This window comes from Harpia harpyja, chromosome 17, assembly GCF_026419915.1.
Source record: "Harpia harpyja isolate bHarHar1 chromosome 17, bHarHar1 primary haplotype, whole genome shotgun sequence".
Taxonomy (NCBI): domain Eukaryota; kingdom Metazoa; phylum Chordata; class Aves; order Accipitriformes; family Accipitridae; genus Harpia; species Harpia harpyja.
The window spans coordinates 9,053,349-9,074,228 of record NC_068956.1 but is presented as its reverse complement, the minus strand read 5'-3'; the positions used below and the strand labels follow the sequence as shown (position 1 = coordinate 9,074,228).

At 40.2% G+C, this 20,880-nt stretch overlaps 1 protein-coding gene across 3 annotated transcripts in view; it reads left to right on the top strand.

Moving 5' to 3' along the window:
* GRM5 (glutamate metabotropic receptor 5) overlaps positions 1–20,880 on the top strand; it is a 276,585-nt gene that overhangs the window by 226,446 nt on the left and 29,259 nt on the right. For all 3 annotated transcript variants that reach the window (XM_052812775.1, XM_052812774.1, XM_052812773.1), the window contains exons 6-8: positions 4,207–4,375; positions 7,971–8,097; positions 18,904–19,843. In XM_052812775.1, coding sequence (XP_052668735.1) covers positions 4,207–4,375; positions 7,971–8,097; positions 18,904–19,843 — 1,236 coding nt within the window. The remainder of the gene's footprint in view (positions 1–4,206; positions 4,376–7,970; positions 8,098–18,903; positions 19,844–20,880) is intronic.

The following is a 20,880-nucleotide window of genomic DNA, read 5'->3' as shown; positions in this document are numbered from 1 at the left end:
AAATCCATCAGTCAGAATATTTTGACATTTCCAAAAATTTCTGCAATTTCAGAACTGATTTTTTTTTTTTCATTTTATTTGAAAACCTGTAAAGTCAGCATTCTCCGCAAAAGAGAGCAGGACAGCCACCTACAAAGCCGTCTGTTTGTGTCTCTGAAGACACAAATTTTCACTCTTCAGACTCAGAGTCTAAGGAAGTGTGCTGTGAGCTGGTAGGAGAACTCAGAAACAAACTGGCAGAAACCCAGGAAAATTTCAGATGGAAATTTATTTTCAGCACTGTTTTGGTGAGCAAGGCTGTCTTCCGGTAAACATTTCTATTTTTACAAATAGCTGAATTCTGAAGAAAAGTGCTCAGTCTGGCTTTTTCTGACCAAATTCTTTTTAAAAGACTTGTCCCAGACTTGTTTTAAAGGATTCCCGTTTGGTTTTAATGGTGCTTAGATGCAGTGGACTGCATCCTACATTATTCCTATCTGTTTCACTCATGTTTTGCAGGAAGACTGCCATGAATGAATGATATGTGGCCTGCCACGAATAAATGATATATGGCATGACAACACCAATGACAATATCTAAATGTTGCAAAGAGACCTTTAGCTTTACCTTTTCCTCATGCTGGCATGCTTAACAACAATGATCTAATTCCATTTGTGGCAAGGAATTTAACTGAATGTCTTGGGTCCTTTTAAATTCAATTCTAAGAAAGACGATGAAGGCATTATACCATATGCAGTCATTTGCTCAGTCACAGGAAGACATTAGTGTTTCACTGAAGAGCATGGGGACACCACGTTGATTGTGCACCTCAGGGTAATGCAACTTTAAGAAAGTCTAGCCTCACCGGATTTGTGTGTGATACAGTAGTCTGCTCAAACTAACAGACTGTGTGTGGTGATAAAATGGTCCCAGAGTTTGTTTACTTTTGAAACGTAGTTCTTTGTTCCCTCTTCTCCTACAATAATCACATCATTAAATCCAGTATATGTGCTTAAATTAGACAACATTCAGTCAAAATTTACTTTTTCATCGTTAAGAAGGCTTTATAGAAAGCTCCATCTCTAACGCCCAGGTTTTGAGTAGTTTATAGTCTTTTGAGCACTGTCAAACAGTATTTGCAACAGCTGGGAGATGGTACAGCCATACTGGAACAACTCATCTCCCCTGTTCACTTGCGTTGATAGCTGCATCTTCACTTTGTAAAACAGAAATTTAAATCCTCACAGCTGTACTGTGGTGGTGATGTTAAGCAGGAAATCAGAACATAAAAAGCCTTTCTGACCTAGATAGCTCAGGATTTTGATGTATAGCAGAAGGGGTTTGATATTATACAACAGCTGATTAATCCCACAAGATGCTTTGAATCCTGGCCCTACTCCAAAGTCCTTTATGTGTATGTTGAGCTTTAAGCAGATAGACAGTCTAGTGGAGGGCTTGTTTTAGGTGAGACAGAAGACATGAAAAAAACAAATTAGTATGGAAGGAACAGCCATGATTTCTCAGGAAGACAACAACTATCTGTAAATACTATCAAAATTCCAAAGAAGAAATTGAGAAGGCAAGAAAAGGCAAGAAAAACAAGATGCTGATGTTTTGGCTGTGCTACCAATAGAATATGGATTCTCAGCAACTTCGTGGCAGTTCTGTTTTGAAACAAGTGTTTTGCACTGTGATTAGGGCACTGCTGGAAATGTGCTATTGCACCATCTGGTCTCCCCTATCCTAAAGTGACAAACTGTCCCTGTGGTATCTCAAGAAAGCTCCAGGGAACCAGTGACTCATGAACCACCCCTATAGCAATGCACTTACTGAGTCTGGCCATTACTATCAGTCCACCAATGCTGTTCTCCACAGAGAAGAGGGTCACAACGTATTGAGACAACAGTTTATTTAGTTTGTTAGGTTTCTTTCCAATATTCCGCTTGGGATTTATGCATGGAACTACTATTGGAGGGGTAATTGGTTTAGGTCCTGTGGCCTGTTAAGCATTGGCAGTACTTTCGTTCATCTGCCCATGAAAAGCTGAATTGACAGCTTTAACAAAGCAGTACTCAGAGGAGTGTTACAATGTCCTGACAATCCTGAATAGGCTCCACAGTGGCTTCTGGCCTAACTTTTTGGTTAGTGTGTTTAATCCTTGAACAGACTGTTACTATGCCTGGGAGCCTTAGAAAAAAACCTTGGTTTATTACTATGCATAAAAGTCTGTTTATTTGGGTTTGTGTGTGTGTTATCGGGATTCAATTAATTTGTGTCAGTCTGGCATTCACCTCTCCAACTTTGATGAGGTCATTCTCAAAGTTGTGGACATTTCCATCTTTATATAGGATAGAAAGTGAAATATTCCAAAATCCAGGAATATCATAATTTTTTCTTCCTAGCTGTGTCATTGCTCATTTCTTCTTCTTTTGGAAAAACTCAAGAATCATATGATATGGGTAATATCATATTGACCATTTAGTCAGGTTCCACTTTCATTTTCTTTCAGAGGTTCCTTGCAGTCCTCATCCTGACCTGTATGTGATTTTGGCATTGAATCCCTGCCATAGTTTCCCCATGGTGACAGTTAAACTTTGTTTCCTGATGCAAAGCATCCTGAGATCCATAGATGGAGACTATTATAGGTTTACTGTAAATTTTTTATGTCAGCGTGGGAAAAATATTGATGTTAGATATAGTATGGCTACTGCTTGTCAATCTTAAAAGTGTTTCCTCAAAACTTTAGAGAGATACTTGGGTATCTTAGTTAAGAGATTGTTTGATTTAATGAGCTGGTTCTTTTCCTTATCTGTACATTGGACTTCACAAATTACAATCTGACTATATCACTCCTTATCCAACCCTGTCCATACGCTTTGCTTGGGGACTAATTTTGTGCCTGCTGCCAGGAAAAATTTGTCTCCTCGTTTATGAGCGAGGCAGGTTTTCTAAACCTATAATTCTGTTAATCTTCTCAGTCTATATCGTTTGCTTATTTTCCATCCATGAATTTCATGTTGCTTAGTCAGATTACTGCAAAATCCACTTAGGAGGAGGTAAAGAAAAGCACAACATCATCAATTCAGGAGCTGCCCAACTTTCCAAGCATGCCTTACAAGTGAGCACAAAAAGTACTGGCCTGTACAGCAGAAAGGTGGCCTGGTGTTTGGCATGCCAGTAGGACGCTAGTGACTCCTACGCTGCTGCTCCTCAGACTTTCTGTAAGTCTCTGTGGGAGCTAAAAAGAAAGGAGGAGGAAGAGGAACATGAACCTGAAATCTCTGATCAGCTCTAGCTCTGCTCTTAACACTTCTTTTCCCAGGTAACGAGGTGATCTGACCCAAAAGCAGCCTAGGACTGAGGCATGAATGCTCCTCTTCCATACCATACTGTACAAGGAATTAGATGTGTTCTAATCACTGAGGAATTATATAAAAATGAAGGGGGTTGTATGAGTGGGAGAGAATACCATTTGCTGCTGCAATGCTGTAGAAGAAAAAAAAAAAAAAAAGGCAAGTGTCAACTTCATTCTTCAAATGCCTGGACTACAAGGTGCCTCTTGATAAGAAGATCTCCCTGAGGCCTCCAGCAAGTCCCACAGTCCTGGAGTTTGTGCCTGAAGAATGATGCCTCATTCCTCTCTGGGTGCCACACCAAATTGCATCTTGCAGTCTCACAGCACACAGAGGTTTTTTTGATCCCACAGGCCTAGGTTGCTTCTACCTCACTTTAGGAGCTTAGCTGTCTTCAGGCTTCCTCTCTCAGCAGGGGATAAAGCACCTGCACACAGTGAGGAGCACTTAGCATTGGGAATTGCCACTATAGGTTTAGATTTCTCTGCATCTGCTATAGAGGGAGCCTAGGACAGCTAGGGTTCCCTATGCAGTTAGCTTCAGTGCTGAAAGTTACCCAGGATGAACCCTGGCTGGCTCATTTCATTGTTTTCCTTAAGAAAATACAGTCATTCTCAGAAGCTCAGTCACTTAACCCCAAAGTGTTCAGAGAACTTTCGTGGTGATAGAAGAAAACAAATTAAAATGCAAAAGAAAAGAAAGCTTATGGTATCACAAAAATTATTGGGAGACACTCAAGGGCAAGCATAATGCTTGAAATTTTGCCGCCTTTGTTTCAACAAGCTTGATTTCGACTGTAGAGTGTTCCTTTAATTTGAAACATTTTGTGCTGTTCTCCTCAACTCAGCTATCTCTCCTCTCTGTGTTTCCAAAGATATGAAATCATGAATTTTAAGAAAATGGGGAAGGACTACTTTGATTATATCAATGTTGGCAGCTGGGACAATGGTGAGCTGAAAATGGATGATGATGAAATATGGTCAGAGAAAAATAATATCATCAGATCTGTGTGCAGTGAACCCTGTGAAAAAGGCCAGATAAAGGTAAGTATTTTCTCCATTTACTTCAGTCGTGTAGAATGCATAGCCTTGAAATTTGAAAGCAAGTTTTTCTTGACTGTGACAGGGAGACAGTATCCCACACCTTAATTAAATTGTACAGACTTATGTATTTAGTCCTTACTCATATCGTAGTCATCTCACTGTTTTCATAAGTTGCCATTTTCTTCTACTCCTATATCTGTGAACTGCTGACTTTTTTATATTCCAAATGCTTTAGAACAGGTATTGTTTGGGGTTTTTTTGCTGCATATTTTTACAGCATCTGATCCAGTGGAGTGCAAATCCCTGTCTGGGATTTGTCAGTACAATTGCAGGTAAATTATAAATACTAATTGCTACAATTTCAGTGCTAGACATAGACACCTAGATTGGAACATTATTACTCAGACCTTAAGTCTGTTGTATCATCAGACAACATCAATAACTACCAGTACGTAGAACTTCAGGAAATGTAGGTAACATTTTTTTTAATCATACCTGGTTTACTGCTTCTTTGTTTCCTAGGGTTTTTTTATATTTCTTTCCTCCCTTTCCATGTTGCAGTAAGTAAGAAGGGTAGATGAATCTGTCATGTATTAATTGTACTCTGTTATCCTTCAGCATCCCATGACACTTACTGCAGAACAGTTAAAATGCTGCAAGTCCTTAGCTTACCTTGCAGTCATTTATATAAAAGCCTGTGGATTGAGGGGATGGGCACAGACAACACAGTGGCTCAGACTGAAAAAAAGCAACTGTAATTTCTGACAGGTCTCATTGGAAGCTGGATCACTTTTCTCCTGTGTTAACATGGCATGCCTGCAAAACATGGAAGCAGCAGCAGTGAGGGGGTGATGGGAGACTGACCATGCTCTGCAACACAAAGCAAATGTCTGCAGTCTGAGTTTTCCAGAGTTTTAGGACTCAGTCACTATGTTTTATTCACTAACTGGTCTTTGGCAGTCAGTAAGTGAGCTTCATCAGACCAAATGTGTATGTCTTCAGTGCAGGCATATATAGTTATATCAGATTTCTGAACTTTCTTATAGTTCATGGAAATAACATATTACTCTAGATCAGGAGTCATCTCATCCTCATGTAGGCTTTGAAAACAGTTAAGATGAATGTTGGTGTAGAAACACTTCTTTCTCTTCCCTGATGGTAAAAGGCACCCAGGCAGGACAGCTGGTTCAGATGAGAACATATCTTCTGCAGACACATAAAGGAAGGTGGGATGAGTTACTGCCACAGTAACTAAACAGGGGTCTGATGTTAGCCTGCTCCAGCCACAAAGTCACATATGGGAGAGGATAGAGATGGATAAACAGATAATAACTTCAGAACGGAGCGGTTCTGAGTTCCTTTATGATCTATTGCCACAACACAGGTAATGGGAAGTATCTTGTGATCTTCATTAACACAGTCTCCTTCCACCTTCTGCCCATGCTCTCAAGGATTCTCCCGAGAGGATTCCTCACTATGAAGCCAATTCAACACACACTTAGACACGTGCTTGAAGTCCAGTGTCTGAAATGTTCTTTAGGCTCCTCATTAGGTTATTGATTATAAATCTCAAAGTTTACTTATAGTCCTTTATCTTCATGGTCTTCACAGATGATGGGGAGAGCTTGACCCTACCAAACTCTGTGGTGGTTTTCCTGCAGAATTCTGTGAGACTGAGTTATTATGAAGGAATTTGAAACATTCAGTGTAATGATACCCAACATTCAGCAACATTTGGTACATCCATTTGAAGGACTTGATAAAATCCAAACACAACCCAACTCTATACATTTGAAATAGTGCAGATGTATGATTATTTAAATAAATACAGGTTCAAAGGATTGTCCAGATGACAAGGGGAAGGGAAAATAATTTTTGTTTTAAAGAGAATTATTTTTGTTAAAAGGGACCGAAAAGATTGTTTTACAGTTAAGAGCTACGGCAAACAATTGTTCAAGAAAGGAAAAATAAATGGATGAAGAAATAGCTGACTAAGCAATTTAATACAAGAAAAGTCTGACCTGGTTCTCAGTAGTGAAGAACAATTATTTTGATTCCCCGAGAAGAATATATAATCCTTCTCTGGATTAACCCCCAGTTAGTTCTGGATAAGAAATGATCAGTGTACCAGTTTTCTGTCAGATTTGTCAAATTCCAAGTATTTTATAGAAGATGTTGATTTGGTGAAAAGTTTAACAGAAAAGTGTAAATTGTTTTCATAAAAAGCTTAGGTATTTTGATAATAACATATGGTTTCTATTTTGCCATTTCATTTTCTCAAGTATTTTATATATTGTAAAATTATGAAATTTTATAATGCAACAAGTTTACCAAAATATGTGTCTAAAAATTAGTACAAGCTTTCTAAGAATTGACTTTCCCAGACACAAGAAATTTTGTCATTTATTCAACTTCTCATTCTAGTTTAAAATGAAAGAAATCCCAAGATGTGAATTCTTCTGGAGGACAGATATTCTGTTTTGCAAGTAGCTCTAGTCTCAACACTTACAGAGCAAATCACTTATGCTCCCATGGCCTTTCTGCCAGTTTAACTATTCAGGTGTGGCTTTTTTTTCTTTTCATACTCTACAATTTTAAAAACAAAACCCAAAATTGAAGTTTTCAAGTCCCCATATTGCTGATGAAAATGATATAATTTACACATTTTTCACTGCAGCGTTGCAGAGAGCAATCTAATTCTTTTTGATTACACTCCTTTACTTTTCATTTATTAAAATTGCAATAAAGAAATTTGGTTTTGAAACCACCTTCTAAATTCATCATTGCAAAAGATACATAACCTACTTCTTATACAATAATTGGGAGTATTCGTTTATAAATTGTTTGGGAAGAGCAGAGAAACTGGGAATACTTTATTTCAAAAGAAAGACACATTGACAAGAAGCACAGATGTTTTTAGTGCCCAGAGATAAACAAGGATCTTGAAAAATCTGCATCTCAATCATAAGCATGCAATAACATTTGGCAGTAAATTATAAAATGAGAAATCAGGTCAGATGTTAAAATGGATAAAGATAACATTCTCACTCTTAAATGTTAATTAGAAATGCAGTAATTAAATAATTCTGGAAAAGACATGTTCAGTTTGATGCCTGGAAAAAATCACTTTTAACAAATCACTTACAACTGGATGAAAAATAAGCACCCAAAAATCTTTGGGTAATGAACCCTCAGGGAAATAACACTGTTGGTATGATTCCCTGTACGGACTACAATGGAGTGAATTATATGCATTCAGTATCATGCGCTGCCTTCTGTAGGTACATTGCCATCTATGAAATTTTGAGGTTTGCTAATTCTAAGAGGGCAAAAAACATCTTGTTGTCATCCTATACCTCCACTTATACTTCTGCGGGGTTGATGGTTTCTTTCTTCTGGTATGTACGTGATGGGAGAACTGAGAACTTGTGCCATATTTTGTATAAGCAAACATATCATGAAAAGGAACTCCCTGTAAAATAAAATTTAAAAAAACTACTCTATAAAAAAAAAGAGATTAAAAAAATAAATTAGCAACTGGGGCAGCATGAATGTGTGTTTATGCTGCTAAACCAAATGTCAATTTTTGTCTCAGGTGATCCGTAAAGGAGAAGTAAGTTGCTGTTGGACCTGCACTCCTTGTAAAGAGAATGAATATGTATTTGATGAATACACATGCAAAGCCTGCCAGCTCGGCTCCTGGCCCAACGACGACCTCACAGGTAAATGAGTTGTGGCTGTGCTTATGTTGTCCATGAAAATGCTCATTTGCCGAGCTGAAGAAACAAATACCAGATGCAAGTGAGTATCAGGACTGTTTCGGTCAGATCGAACCTGGGATTAAAGCTGAAATTTGAACTGAGGCTGGTATTTGTCTTGTCTCCTCAACCTGATCCAGGAATCCTTAGTGTAATTTAGCTGCTTTCTAAAGACCTGAGTTACTAGATCTAGAAATAAAAAAAAAATAGTCTTGGTTTTGTATTCAACCATGTCCTAACATGTAGCTGGTGGTGCAGATCTTGTCCTTCTCCAAACAGGTAGAGAAATTAAGTCCTTGTCAGATAAATTTTTAAGGGAGGTCAAATTTCAGAGTTTTATTTTCCTCCCAAGCAGGTACAGAAGAATCATGCAATACTTTCTTTTTTAATCTGAAAATGTTATGAACTAGTTGCTGTAGTTACTGCTGCTAAATGCATGAGTGCTCCAAACAGACATAGGTTTGCGTTAGTCCTTTGTTCCCCAGAAAGTCTGCTAGAAAACAGGGTTCATGTTCTCCTTGCCATGGCATAGATCTCTATGCTCTTGCAGAACACCAATTTGGCTACTTTAGAGATAAATTACTCCAACACTTGCACCCCACAGCCTGTCTTCTTTATGACTAATAAACAGAATTCAAGTATTCTAATGCTCAGAGCACACACCACTTCAAAATGCTGTTCAGGGATCAGGTTATTGTGCCAGGCTCTGTATAGCCAAGGGGAGAAGAGACAGGTTTTTTTCCAGAAGAGCTCACAGACTTGGTTTGCGTATAATTTCTATGGATAAGGGGAGAAATTTTTGAGGTGGAAGAGAGGGAAGGCAATGAAAAAACAGTTTGCTGGATATGGAAGAGTGTCAGGCAAGGCTTGGCCTATAGACAGATTTTTGTATATAAAGTTAATCCTTTCCTGGTAAGGAATGTTGCATTGCTGTAATATGAGCTAGCTTACCTAATTACTGCAAAAATATCATTTAGCCATGAAGCTGATGGGGTATTTTTCAGAAAATGTCAAACATGAAACTTCCCCTGAGAAAAAAACTTATAACTGAGAAAACTGAAACAGCAATAAAATGGATTTGCAAGTGCTCCTCCAGCTCTGCTCCCCCAGCCCTCAACAATCAGCCAGCAAAGCCTTCTCATCTCAGGGAAAGCTTTCTTGTGCCAGGACAATGGAGAAGGGGAGAAAAAGACACCCGGCCCCACGTGTCCCACAGAGCAGAGTACTGAGGGTGTGGTATAAGATCAGGTTCACATCCCAGCTGGGCCATCCAGAGGCCTCCAAAGCCCACATTGGAGGGACCAGGTCACCACACCAGGCTGGTCAGTTTATGGAGGTCAACTAGTGCAAATGGTCAACTCTTCAACCAGTGGAGGTCTTGTTTGAGCTGTGCCAGATCCCAGCTCACATCTCTGTTTCACTGGGCACCTGAGGCTTTACCCAATGTATATCAGCTGGAAAAGAAGCTGCTACAAGTCAGTTAGGAGAGAACTTGCTCCAAGTTCCTCATCCAATCAACAGAGGACCCACTTCTGAAACACCAGTGATGGGAACTGCCCATTGAACTGGTGAAGTTTGAGTAATTAGCCTGTAAGCACCATATGTAAGGCAAAGTGGAGCAAACAGCCACCAGATCGGCCTTCGGGCTCCGTGCTTTGAGCTGGGTCCCCAGGGCGTGCAGATCTCCATGCCTCAGGCAAGGCACCAGTCTGGGCTTGTGGAAGGATTTACCCTCTGAAGGTCTGTCTTTGCCCTCAGGATGGAAGAGCAGGAGGGGGTGGCACCTTGAAAGCTCTTACAGGATGAGTCAGTGATTTCCCATCCAGCTCTGACTGTTTTAAAGGACAGTAGTTGTCTTTTTAGTCAAGCCAACTGCTTTGTGTATTACATGAGCTGCTACATTTCGCAAACTATTCATCTGGCTTTAGACATGCATTTTATGCCTTTATAGGGACCGAAGTCAATATGCACACAAAACAACCCCTTGACATCAGTGCCAAGTAATGTTCCTCAGGAGATCTAAACCTTGTTCCTCAGCCCGGCACAAATTCAGCAGGCAGTATTTGGAAATTGAACCCCCCCTTTGCCTCCATGAACACAGCTGATAAAATATGCACTCCTGTTAACAGGACACCCATCACCATAGCTTCACGGCTCCGTAGTCCCCACCTAACTTACTATTCACATGGTGGCTGGATCTTGTCTTATTTAGCTTTGTGTCAAAAACAGATTTTAAAAAGCCTATTCCCAGCTTATCCATACAATATATTGAGCTGTATTTTTAACAATCATATTTATAGTCCCAACTTTTGCAGCTAGTAAAAAACTGCCTCTCGATCTTGTTTACAACATAAGATTTAGTAATAAATGTGAATAAAAAGTAAGGAGAAGGAGGTGTACTCTGTATTCTGGCAAGGAAATTTCCCTTCAGTTTTATAAAGCATACACCAATCTCCTTGAAATGTCCCTACATCTGATACTGCAGCAGTCTATGTCTCTGCTGCTTGATAAAGCCATGTCTTAGGTAATGTCAGCTCCACAAGACTACACATATAAAAAGCTCATTGGAATAAGTCTTCCTTGCATGATCACCTTCAGATGAGAGTCCTGTGAATATATCAGCCATGCGCCTGAGAAGGCTTTCAACGTGGAGCTGCATCTCACTGTTTGCCAGAGATCTGAACTTGGATAAAAACATTTTTGGAATCCTTTCTTGGCTCACACAAGAAAACATTGCTCCATCTTTCTTATGCTCAATGACAAGCATCAGTTTTGTGCCACAAACTTCACTATATAAAAGGTGTAATGGCAGGGATGTTGCTCACAGAAAGGAAGAGAGATTAATCCCTTTTTTCAGTCACCTGTGGAATATCAGAATTCAGATGCAGGAGGGGAGAAGACAGAAGGGATGCAATATGTGTAGGAAAACGAAGTTGTTCTCAGAACAGAAAAAGACATTGGAGTTCTGAAGTACAGAGAGGTACAGGAAGTCCAAAGGTAGTGGGAAAGACAAGTGGGAGGAAGAGTTTCTCTTGATTAAATCAGTTACTGGAAAATATCTCCATCTAGAAGTGAAGCTGAGGCGAGAAAGGGAATGTTTAGCCACCCATATTTTATTTCCTCACAAATTTCAGTTTCATTGCTTATGCATGCAACATTCCCCAGGGACCGGGCTTCTCTTTGGACAAAAAACTAGTCATTCTCTTCCTTTTCTCCAAATTTATCTGTACCATCCTGACATGCACCCCAAGTCATTTTTTTCCTCCTGGTTTAGTATCAAGATGTGCTTTCCAATCTGCACTCCCCTTCTTCCCCATGCATTGTGTTTGCATCATTACAGCACCACTTCACACATTATTATGGCCAGTGTGTCTGAGCCACATACTCAATTAGAGCAGAAGAAACTCATGGGTTTAAGTCCAGAAGTATCTGCCAACCCCTCCACTATTCCTCAAAGACCTTCTTTGCATTATATTCACAGTGGAGGGAAGAGAAATAGATGCCAGACATGTTTAGGTACAAATGAAGGGATTTTCTTAACACTGAGGACCAAACCTAAACAAAAATTTTTTAGTATCTTGATGAGAATGGCTTTTTGGTTCTCCAAAAACCCAAGTGACTTTGAGGACGTGACCTTCTGCATTCAAAAAGGGTGTCTTGGAAAGCCAGATAAGTTTTGTTCAGCATCTCAGAGCTTTTTCAGTGGATGTAGGAACATCTTGGTCCAGTTATCACTAGTGTTTGTTTAAGGACATTTTTGAGTTGGGAAAGAGGCAATTATTCTCTTTTACTGTGATTCAGGGACAGCACACAACAATAACAGAAACAAAGTTCTGTCTAGTGACCTCGGGGACTGCAAGGAAAGTAGATGATATCAATTTCAGTGGTACCTGGATTATCTTCAGGCTGTATTGACATTTTTCTCATTCTCTGTGTACTCCAAATACGCTGGCTATTTGATTTTCTTAATTGGTTTCCCATGAAAATAGGAGCTGAAATATTTTACAGCTTTTGAAATGTTTTCTTTGCCATTCAAGGATAAGGCTAAATATCAGAAATATATATTTTTACTATAGTTACAAAAATGCTTTCACCAAGTAAGGTACAGTAAACCCAGGATAGCAGCGTCATGATCTTGTCTGCCTGTCTGAAAGTGCCAGCTAAGAGCTGGATTATCCAAACAACCCTTGAATGGAAAGGGCTGAAAAAAGGCCACCCCACCTCTAAGTGACACAACAGCCATTTCAAAAAGCTCTGACAAGACTGATGCTGTATCCCGTTTGGCTTGTACTGATCTGGATTCCTCCCTGAGAAGTGAGAACGACTGGCTCCCTCATCCTGCGGGCCTTGCTCGTACAGTCAGCCAGAGCTGCAGAGAACGGACAGTGCTGGGAGCCGCTGCTGTCTTGGCTCGGGGCACCGTCTGGGACAGCCCGCTGCCACGGCTCGTGCAAACCACCCGTGGGGCCAAGGGCAGGGGCGATGCTCGGCATCGGATCTCGGCAGATCCCCACAAGGGCTTGGTTGGCTCTTCCTGCAGCGTGCTGATTCAGGCTGTGGCAGAAGCTACGGGGGTCTGAGGCTCGGGTGTCTCGTGAGACTGGATTCTGCCCCCACACACACCCTCCAAGCAAAAAAAATCATTCATCTCTTGCCCGAAATATTTTCAAATGGTAACTGCTTGCTGCCATCAAACTGCTTTCTTGTATTGTTGCCTGCAGTAAAGTTACAGCCATTGGTAATTTCAGCAATTGTCTGACAGTTGTGAGCATGAGGCAGAACACAGTTTAGCCTGTGCTGACATTGATTTTGCTGCTGAAACATTACTAGGATCTTGCTTTTGACCATAATTGGTAAGGCTGTAATTCAGACCGAAGGTAGAAGGAAGACACAATTTTTATCTGGTTGTTTTTAGCACTATCAATGCACATCAGCAGAGGTGATGTCCAGTTTTTACCCTGATTTTCTGTGCCCTGTATTTCTCTTTCCTTTTTATTTCTTATTCCAAATGAAATGTAACCATTTCCATAAGTGACTCTCACACCAGCCTCTTGGAGAAAGCAGATGAGGTTGAGTTAAGGGTTCAGGTGGCAATATTATGACTAGGATTTCTGGCTGTTATTTTCTCCCCTCCCTTGTTGCTGGGTTTGTGGACTTTTCTTCCCTCAGTTGCTTGTTCCAGGTAAGGTGTGGACTTTAGCTTCCAAGTCCATTTACAATCCAAGTCTCCAGCATGAGCTACACAGTGCTTCAGGCTCAAGTGAACTGGTTCAAGAACGCTGAGCTTGACAAACAGCTCTTGGAGGCTCCTGGGCTGGATGAAGGGGGACTTGCCAACAAAGCCAAAGGGATCCACTTGTAATTGTGCCTTACATTATGGAAAGTTTGCTGAACATGATATATTCTGAACAAAGCATTTACAACACATAAAGCCAGCATTTTTTAGTGAAGCTTAAATCAAAACTTTAGAGCTAACTTAAGGATGGATCTGATTGCTGCTATTCATCAGTTGTTCCAGTCATTCTGCACATTTGTGTAATTAAGGAATAACTCTCCATGTGGTTACAGAGTAACTTTAATGTATTATTTTAAGATTCATGGCCTTGCCTTTTGCTGCAATGCACAGCTAAGTATATTTGAGTTACTAGGGACTTAGGCTCCTGAGCTACAGATGCCCCATCTTTCATGGTTTAAGACGTGACCCATCCCAACTCCTGTCCCACAGAAGAGGCAGAATAAACACATGCACAGCCTCAGCTGTATCCATTGACTGTGCAAACCTGCCCTTGCTGATGGTTTCAGTAAATGTGCCAGCCTGGGAACGGCAGCAGCTAAGAAGCCAGCACATGGTCACCTCTACGTGCCCTGCTATTGTAGCAACTACAAAAAGTCCCACCAGAACAGGGCAAAGAAGTGGTGACCATAATAGTTTGCCATAGCACCAGAACTTATTACTGAAATGTTAAAGATGTGCTCTCTCACTTCAGTTGGTCCACATTTCATGTGGAGTTCAGGGGGCTAATTTCTCACCCAGGGCTTTGGAGAGTAATTCTCACTTTTGCCTTGTCAGTTTGGGTAACAAGTTGGGGGTTTATTAAAAAAAAAATAAAAATTATAAAAGTTACCCTGCCATCTTCATGTAGATTTTTATTCTGGCTCCTATAGTTTTGCATCTCAGCTCTCCATATGTGAATACCCAAATAATTACTCAAGATATCCTTTCTCCCATCTTTTGGGATTATAAATAGGGAAACATTCAGAAGCATTAATATAAAATATCTAACAGCATCACATCAGTACGCTTTGAATAATGTGTGCCAAATCCTGTGTGGAGGCTCTCATTCACAACTACAATGTGTCTAGGTTGTTGTTTAGGTTTCAGCCTTGGTGTTTGGACTTCTGCTATCCTTGGAAGGGTCTGGGAAAAGTTACCAAGAAAACCAAGTCTTTTGTCAACAGCTTGAACTCACAGCTTAGGATGCCAAACCCCACTGAAAAATATTTAGGACTTACTAAACCAGCAGTAATTTTCTGCCAGTTTTAGTCTCCATGTGCAGATTCAGTGAGCTATAGCTCATGATGTTGACTTAAGAGACTTCACTGAATTCCCTTCACTTTCCAGAGTGCATCCTATTCACAAGCCTTAGTCTGTCATGTTTACCTTTGGCACTAGTTTAATTATATATTTTATATTGCCTACCATGAAAGGGATTTTTCACTGCTAAGCTAATACATGCTGAAGGCATGGTAAGGTCTCTTAGGTGTCAAGGCTATAATAACAAATTAAAACACTGTCAAGATCAAATCTCCAGAAAATATGGACTATAATAAGTGCTTCATATCTGTGAACTCTTCTCTCAGATGAACTAATTTTAACTCCATATAAAAGAACAGAAATAAGTGACAAGTTTACCTCTACAGAGAGCGCACAGGGTACTAATAGACCTATGGCAATGGTCAGGCCTTCAAGAGCTTCTCCTCTCCGTGTTTATGGCACAATTTAGCACATCCCTGAAGTATCCAGATGTTTTTGCAAAATATCAGAACCTTTTTTTCCCCCCAGAAGATTGTAATACATCCTTATGTATAAATTGTTGGTGATTTTTGATGCTCCTTTCAGAAAACCTTTCCCTAGTGTGTCAAATGGGACTCTGATTTTTTATATCTGCTTGTCTTGCTATTCACATGCGTATCTAGTACCTTGCTCCCACTTGCTACATTTCTGGCCAGAAGAACATAGAGGCAGTTTTATGTCAATTTTACTGGGGCTCTGGTCCCAGAAGCAGTGCACTCTTGAGCACAGAGTAGAACAACTCTACACCTGCTCCAAAATGGACTGGCTCCTAACAGCCTTTCCACAAGCCAAAGATTGCCGCAGCACACTGCAGGGACGACAAGACAAGGCTGCTGGCTCTGTTCCGCCTGGAGTTTCTGAGCCAGCTAGGAGAGAAGACTTTCCAGGTGCTTGGATATGTTGATGAAGTGTAAGAGGTGGGCTGTGGGGCAGGATCTTGTCCAAACGACAGTTGAGCATGCACATATTTAGGGGATAGGAATGAGTTCTTCTTGTGTTACCATTTTTCAGCTTTTGCCTTGGTATAATCCTGGCCATCAACCTAACCTGAACAGTGCTGTTTTCCCATATTTCTTTTACTTGATCTAGTTGTCCCTTTCTGCAAAGTGCCATTGTCAGAAACCATTAGCTGCAAAGCTATTATATGAAAACCTCACCAATCATTCCTTTGTGAAGACTAGCCAGTCCTTAAATCTTGACTGAGGAATAAATCATTGCACAGTTTAGCATTCTCCTTGTAAAGTATACCCAGTGATGGGGGGAAAAATGGGACAAGTTTTCAACTCTTTTCTCAGGTATTTTATTAAGAGAATGTAAAAAGAGTAATAAAGCGAGGAAGGCATGAAATAGTCTGAAACTAATGAGAAATGCTTGGTTATGATTCACCTCTGCTGCAACATTAGAAACTGAGCAAAATTCAGCCCCTATATCATTGTCTGCATGTAAAGGCCAGCTGTCAGATAAAGACCTTTTCTCTTCAAATTTCCTGTCCAAGGATATATAGTAGTATTAGAAGCTGGTAACAATTTGTTTCCCCAAAACATTAATTAGATTTTGGTAAAATCAGAAATACATTTAGAGGTCCCTTACTCATAAAACTTATTGGGGAAGAACCCACATGGGGATATCTGCACACACCAGAGTACGCTTTCTGGTTTCCACCCTTCTTCCACCACTCTCACTGGTATAAAATGTTGATTTTAATGATGTGATTCCTGTGCTACATTAAACTTGATGAAGTCAGAATGAAATACAGTGTCTTCCTCACAATGAATAAGTAAACCCTTTTAAAACCAACAAGAGTCAAATAGGTATCATCAACTAATCCTATGAGTGTTTCATAAAAATCTAAATGTCTTTGTTACATTAAGACATGGCAATAATTTTATTTTTGCAACAGAAAGCTTTTCACACCAAAGCAGTTAAAATATGGATGGCAAATTAATCTGCATTTAGTAACCAAGAGGACAATTCTGTGACACTGGAGTGACTGCAAATTTGTATCCTTTAACTGCACTAATGTCAAAGACTTGTTTACCCTAATTCTTCTGATTTTTCTGCTTTCCGCAAGAATACAGAACTATCTGCCTTGTACTTTTGCCACACAATCTATTGAGTATACCACCTTATTTTAGGTATTATATTTTTGATAATATTAATTGTGTAGAGATGTAGAATACAGAAACACTGGAAGAAGAGAGGAGCTAAGTCTAATATCTAGCCATACCATTTAATGAAATTATTTTTACTACTAACGATGTCAGTGACAGATTTGGAAAAACTTTAAGCTCCACTTAAAATAAAGGAAAAGAGTAGAACTTGCATGTAGAAATTCTCAAATTATAGTCCTGATGTCTACATTTACTCCTGTTCATCAGGTCATTGAGGTCCCAGGTTCCCTAATTACTTGGGATTTCTTGGCATCCAGATGCCCATCAGACAGTGCTAATTACCCTCACTGCTGAAAATACAAATGTGAGCACCCAGCGCTCCATCCCCACGGTGGGGGGGGGAGTTAGGCTGACCCTTCTGTCTGACCTAACCAGAAGACAGCAACCTGATTACAACAACCCTAAATTTGAGGTCATTTAGATTTTTCAATCAAGGTTAGTGAAGCTTAATACAAGTGTAGGGGAAATAAAAGCTTTTAGTTGCATTTCCTCCACTCTATCAATCATCTCCTTCCTGCTGTCCTGCCCTGCCTGGCAGTGCCAGCCTGTCTACTGTTGTTAGAAAGTTGCACTCCAGAGCATCAAGGTCCTCCCCCCTTATTTCTATTGTATTGGGTCTGGCTGAGATGGAGTTAATTACTGGTAGCTAGAAAGGTGCTGATAACACCTCAGTGTTTTGGCTGCTGCTGAGCAGTGCTCAATCACCATCAAGGCTGTCTCTCCAACATTCCCCCCCCACCAGTAGGCAAGGGGTGGGCAAGATCTTGGGAGGGGACATAGGCAGGACAGCTGACCCAAACTGACCAAAGGTATATTCTATACCATATGATGTCTGCTCAGCAACAAAAGCTAAGAGAAAGGAGGAGGAGGGACAACATTCATTATTACGACATTTGTCTTCCCGAGCAACCGCTATTCATACTGAAGCCCTATTTCCCAGGAAGTGGCTGGACATCACCTGCTGATGGGAAGCAGAGAATAAATCTTTTGTTTTCCTTTGCTTCTGCACACAGCCTTTTGACCCATGAGTTTTTTCATCTTAATTTCTCTCCACCCTATCCTGCTGAGGAGGGGAGTGATAGAGCAGCTTGGTGGGCACCTAGTGTCCAGCCAAGGTCAACCAACCACACCTATCCAGGCTGTACAGTGCAAAAAGAAAGGAGGGATGCCAGCAACAAGTTTTCTGCCAGCTCTTACTCCTGTCCATTGATCTGCACAGTGTGGAATGAAAAGCTTCTTTGAATTCCTATGAAATGCGTACATAGAATAACTTATTAAAACCTATACATAGACTGAAAAACAAGTATCCTTAGATGGGTTGCACTGCTAATTCAGCTTTGACACTAGTTTATTGAATTCAGTTTAATTTCACGATGTAGGTGAGGTTTTTAATTCCTCAATTCCTCTCAAAAAGATGAATGACAGATAAAGAAGTGAGCAGGATGTGCCATCCCAAATTACCTGTTATCTGCAACCCTGATCCTAGAAAATTTTTGTTAGAAAAAAGGTAGCATATCTGAGAAAGAAGCACTCTCTTTTTCTTGACAGCTAGAATCTGTAAGATTCCTCTCCATAATCATTAAACAAGTACCAATATCCTTCACAGTGTACAATATAATTAGTAGGATTGACATCTGGTCCTTTAAGTGCATATAGTATGCAGACAACTCTGAAGCATTTTGCAGTGAGGTAATGCAACTTGATTCTGAAATTTGTTCATAAATTACTATATTTAAAAGAATTTAAAAGGAAAATTCGGCTGTGAGAGGTACTTATCTTAATCAGCTTGGCCATTTTTTCAGTCATCATGTTATATTCCAGATGAAGTGTATTACTGAAATAAGCTGTCACTGAAATGTATTTATTATGCCATTATATTAACATAATCTTAGCCTACACTCATTATAATGGCACCCTCCTGAAAGACAAAAAGAAGAGAAATATCAGGAAAACCTGTAACTATATCACTAAAGAATCTCACTCCTACATACTTCAGTTTACCTTCTTTTTTTTCTTTTTCTGTAGGTTGTGACCTCATCCCAGTCCAGTATCTCAGATGGGGTGATCCTGAACCAATTGCAGCAGTTGTTTTTGCATGTCTGGGTCTGCTGGCCACCTTGTTTGTTACAGCTATATTCATAATGTACCGTGATACTCCAGTGGTCAAATCATCCAGCCGAGAACTTTGCTACATCATTCTAGCTGGCATCTGCTTGGGTTACTTGTGCACTTTCTGTCTCATTGCAAAACCTCAACAGATTTACTGTTATCTTCAACGAATTGGCATCGGCCTCTCCCCAGCTATGAGTTATTCTGCTCTAGTAACTAAAACCAACCGCATTGCAAGAATCCTGGCTGGAAGCAAGAAGAAAATCTGTACAAAGAAACCTAGGTTCATGAGTGCCTGCGCCCAACTGGTTATCGCATTTATCTTGATATGTATACAATTAGGCATAATTGTTGCCCTCTTTATAATGGAGCCACCAGATATAATGCATGATTACCCAAGCATCCGAGAGGTGTACCTGATTTGTAACACCACCAACTTGGGTGTTGTAACTCCCCTTGGATATAATGGATTATTAATTTTGAGTTGCACCTTTTATGCATTTAAGACAAGAAATGTCCCAGCTAATTTCAATGAAGCAAAGTATATTGCCTTTACAATGTATACCACCTGCATCATTTGGCTGGCTTTTGTGCCAATATATTTTGGAAGCAACTACAAGATAATCACCATGTGTTTCTCAGTGAGTCTGAGTGCCACGGTGGCCCTTGGCTGTATGTTTGTGCCCAAGGTCTATATCATCCTTGCTAAGCCTGAAAGGAATGTACGCAGCGCATTCACCACATCGACAGTGGTCCGCATGCACGTAGGGGATGGAAAGTCGTCTTCAGCTGCAAGCCGCTCAAGCAGCCTGGTGAACCTGTGGAAAAGAAGGGGATCATCTGGTGAAACCCTTAGGTAAAGTTTGCTAATGTGGGAGTGTGGGGAAGCAATTATGATCTTCTGAGAGTTACTAATAGTGGAAGGACAAAGGAAGATATATTAATTCCCTTTGCCTCTGCACTGGGAGAGGAGTGAGTCCTCTCTCCCACATCTGTAGCAGTTTCAGGTTTGACTTAGTCAAAATGCTGTGTGAAAACAGGAGACAGAGCAATGGGCAAACAATTACAAGGCTGAAAATACTGGCGGTGTCAACTGTACACTTAACGTAGGGAGGGAAACAAGGGAAATAACAACAGAATAAGAAATATAACTCATTGCCTTGTCCTGAATGCACCCATTTACAATCTCTTTCCCTTAAATTAATTGCATAGTGTCTGTATTTTGCCTCTAATCACAGCAGTAAGACAGGGTTTCTGCTAGTGCTACATAATCAAGGTGGAGTAATAAACACAAGTGGCATCGTGAGCAGCCACTCTCAGGCATCTGAGGATTTGTTTCATATGACTCTTCTGTTATACCTTTTATCTCCTATTCCCTTGATTTTCCTTTCTTGTATTGTCTCTTCCTGCTTTCTTTCTTTTTGTCCTCACCTATCTTCTCTTCTTTACCTTTCTTGATACCTTTCTCTGTATTCATCCTCCTAACTCTATCAAATTCAGATGCTCACAGGCCCTGCTCTTGCTACCCTTGCTGCCATTGAACAGATACTCCCTTGAGAGATAATTTCTTTGTTTCTTCACAAGGAATGATTTGAATTCAGTGATCATGAAGACAACTTGTATGTTCAGTGTATAAAAATTACAGTAAGTGAACACTGAAGAGAAAGGAGATCTCTGGAGTGGAAATACTGTCCTGCTTCATAGGCAGAGCGTGTAGAAGTGCACCCAGCCCAGTGGTTCATTTTCATCTTTTGATCCCTTTCACCTTTGATATGGGTGCTATGGGGATGATTTGGGTTATTTAACTGCTGGCATAAACAAAGAATTCTCCCTATATGAAAGTGCAGGGAAACAGTTTTGTCATTCCTCAGCTATACATGTCTATCCTGGAAG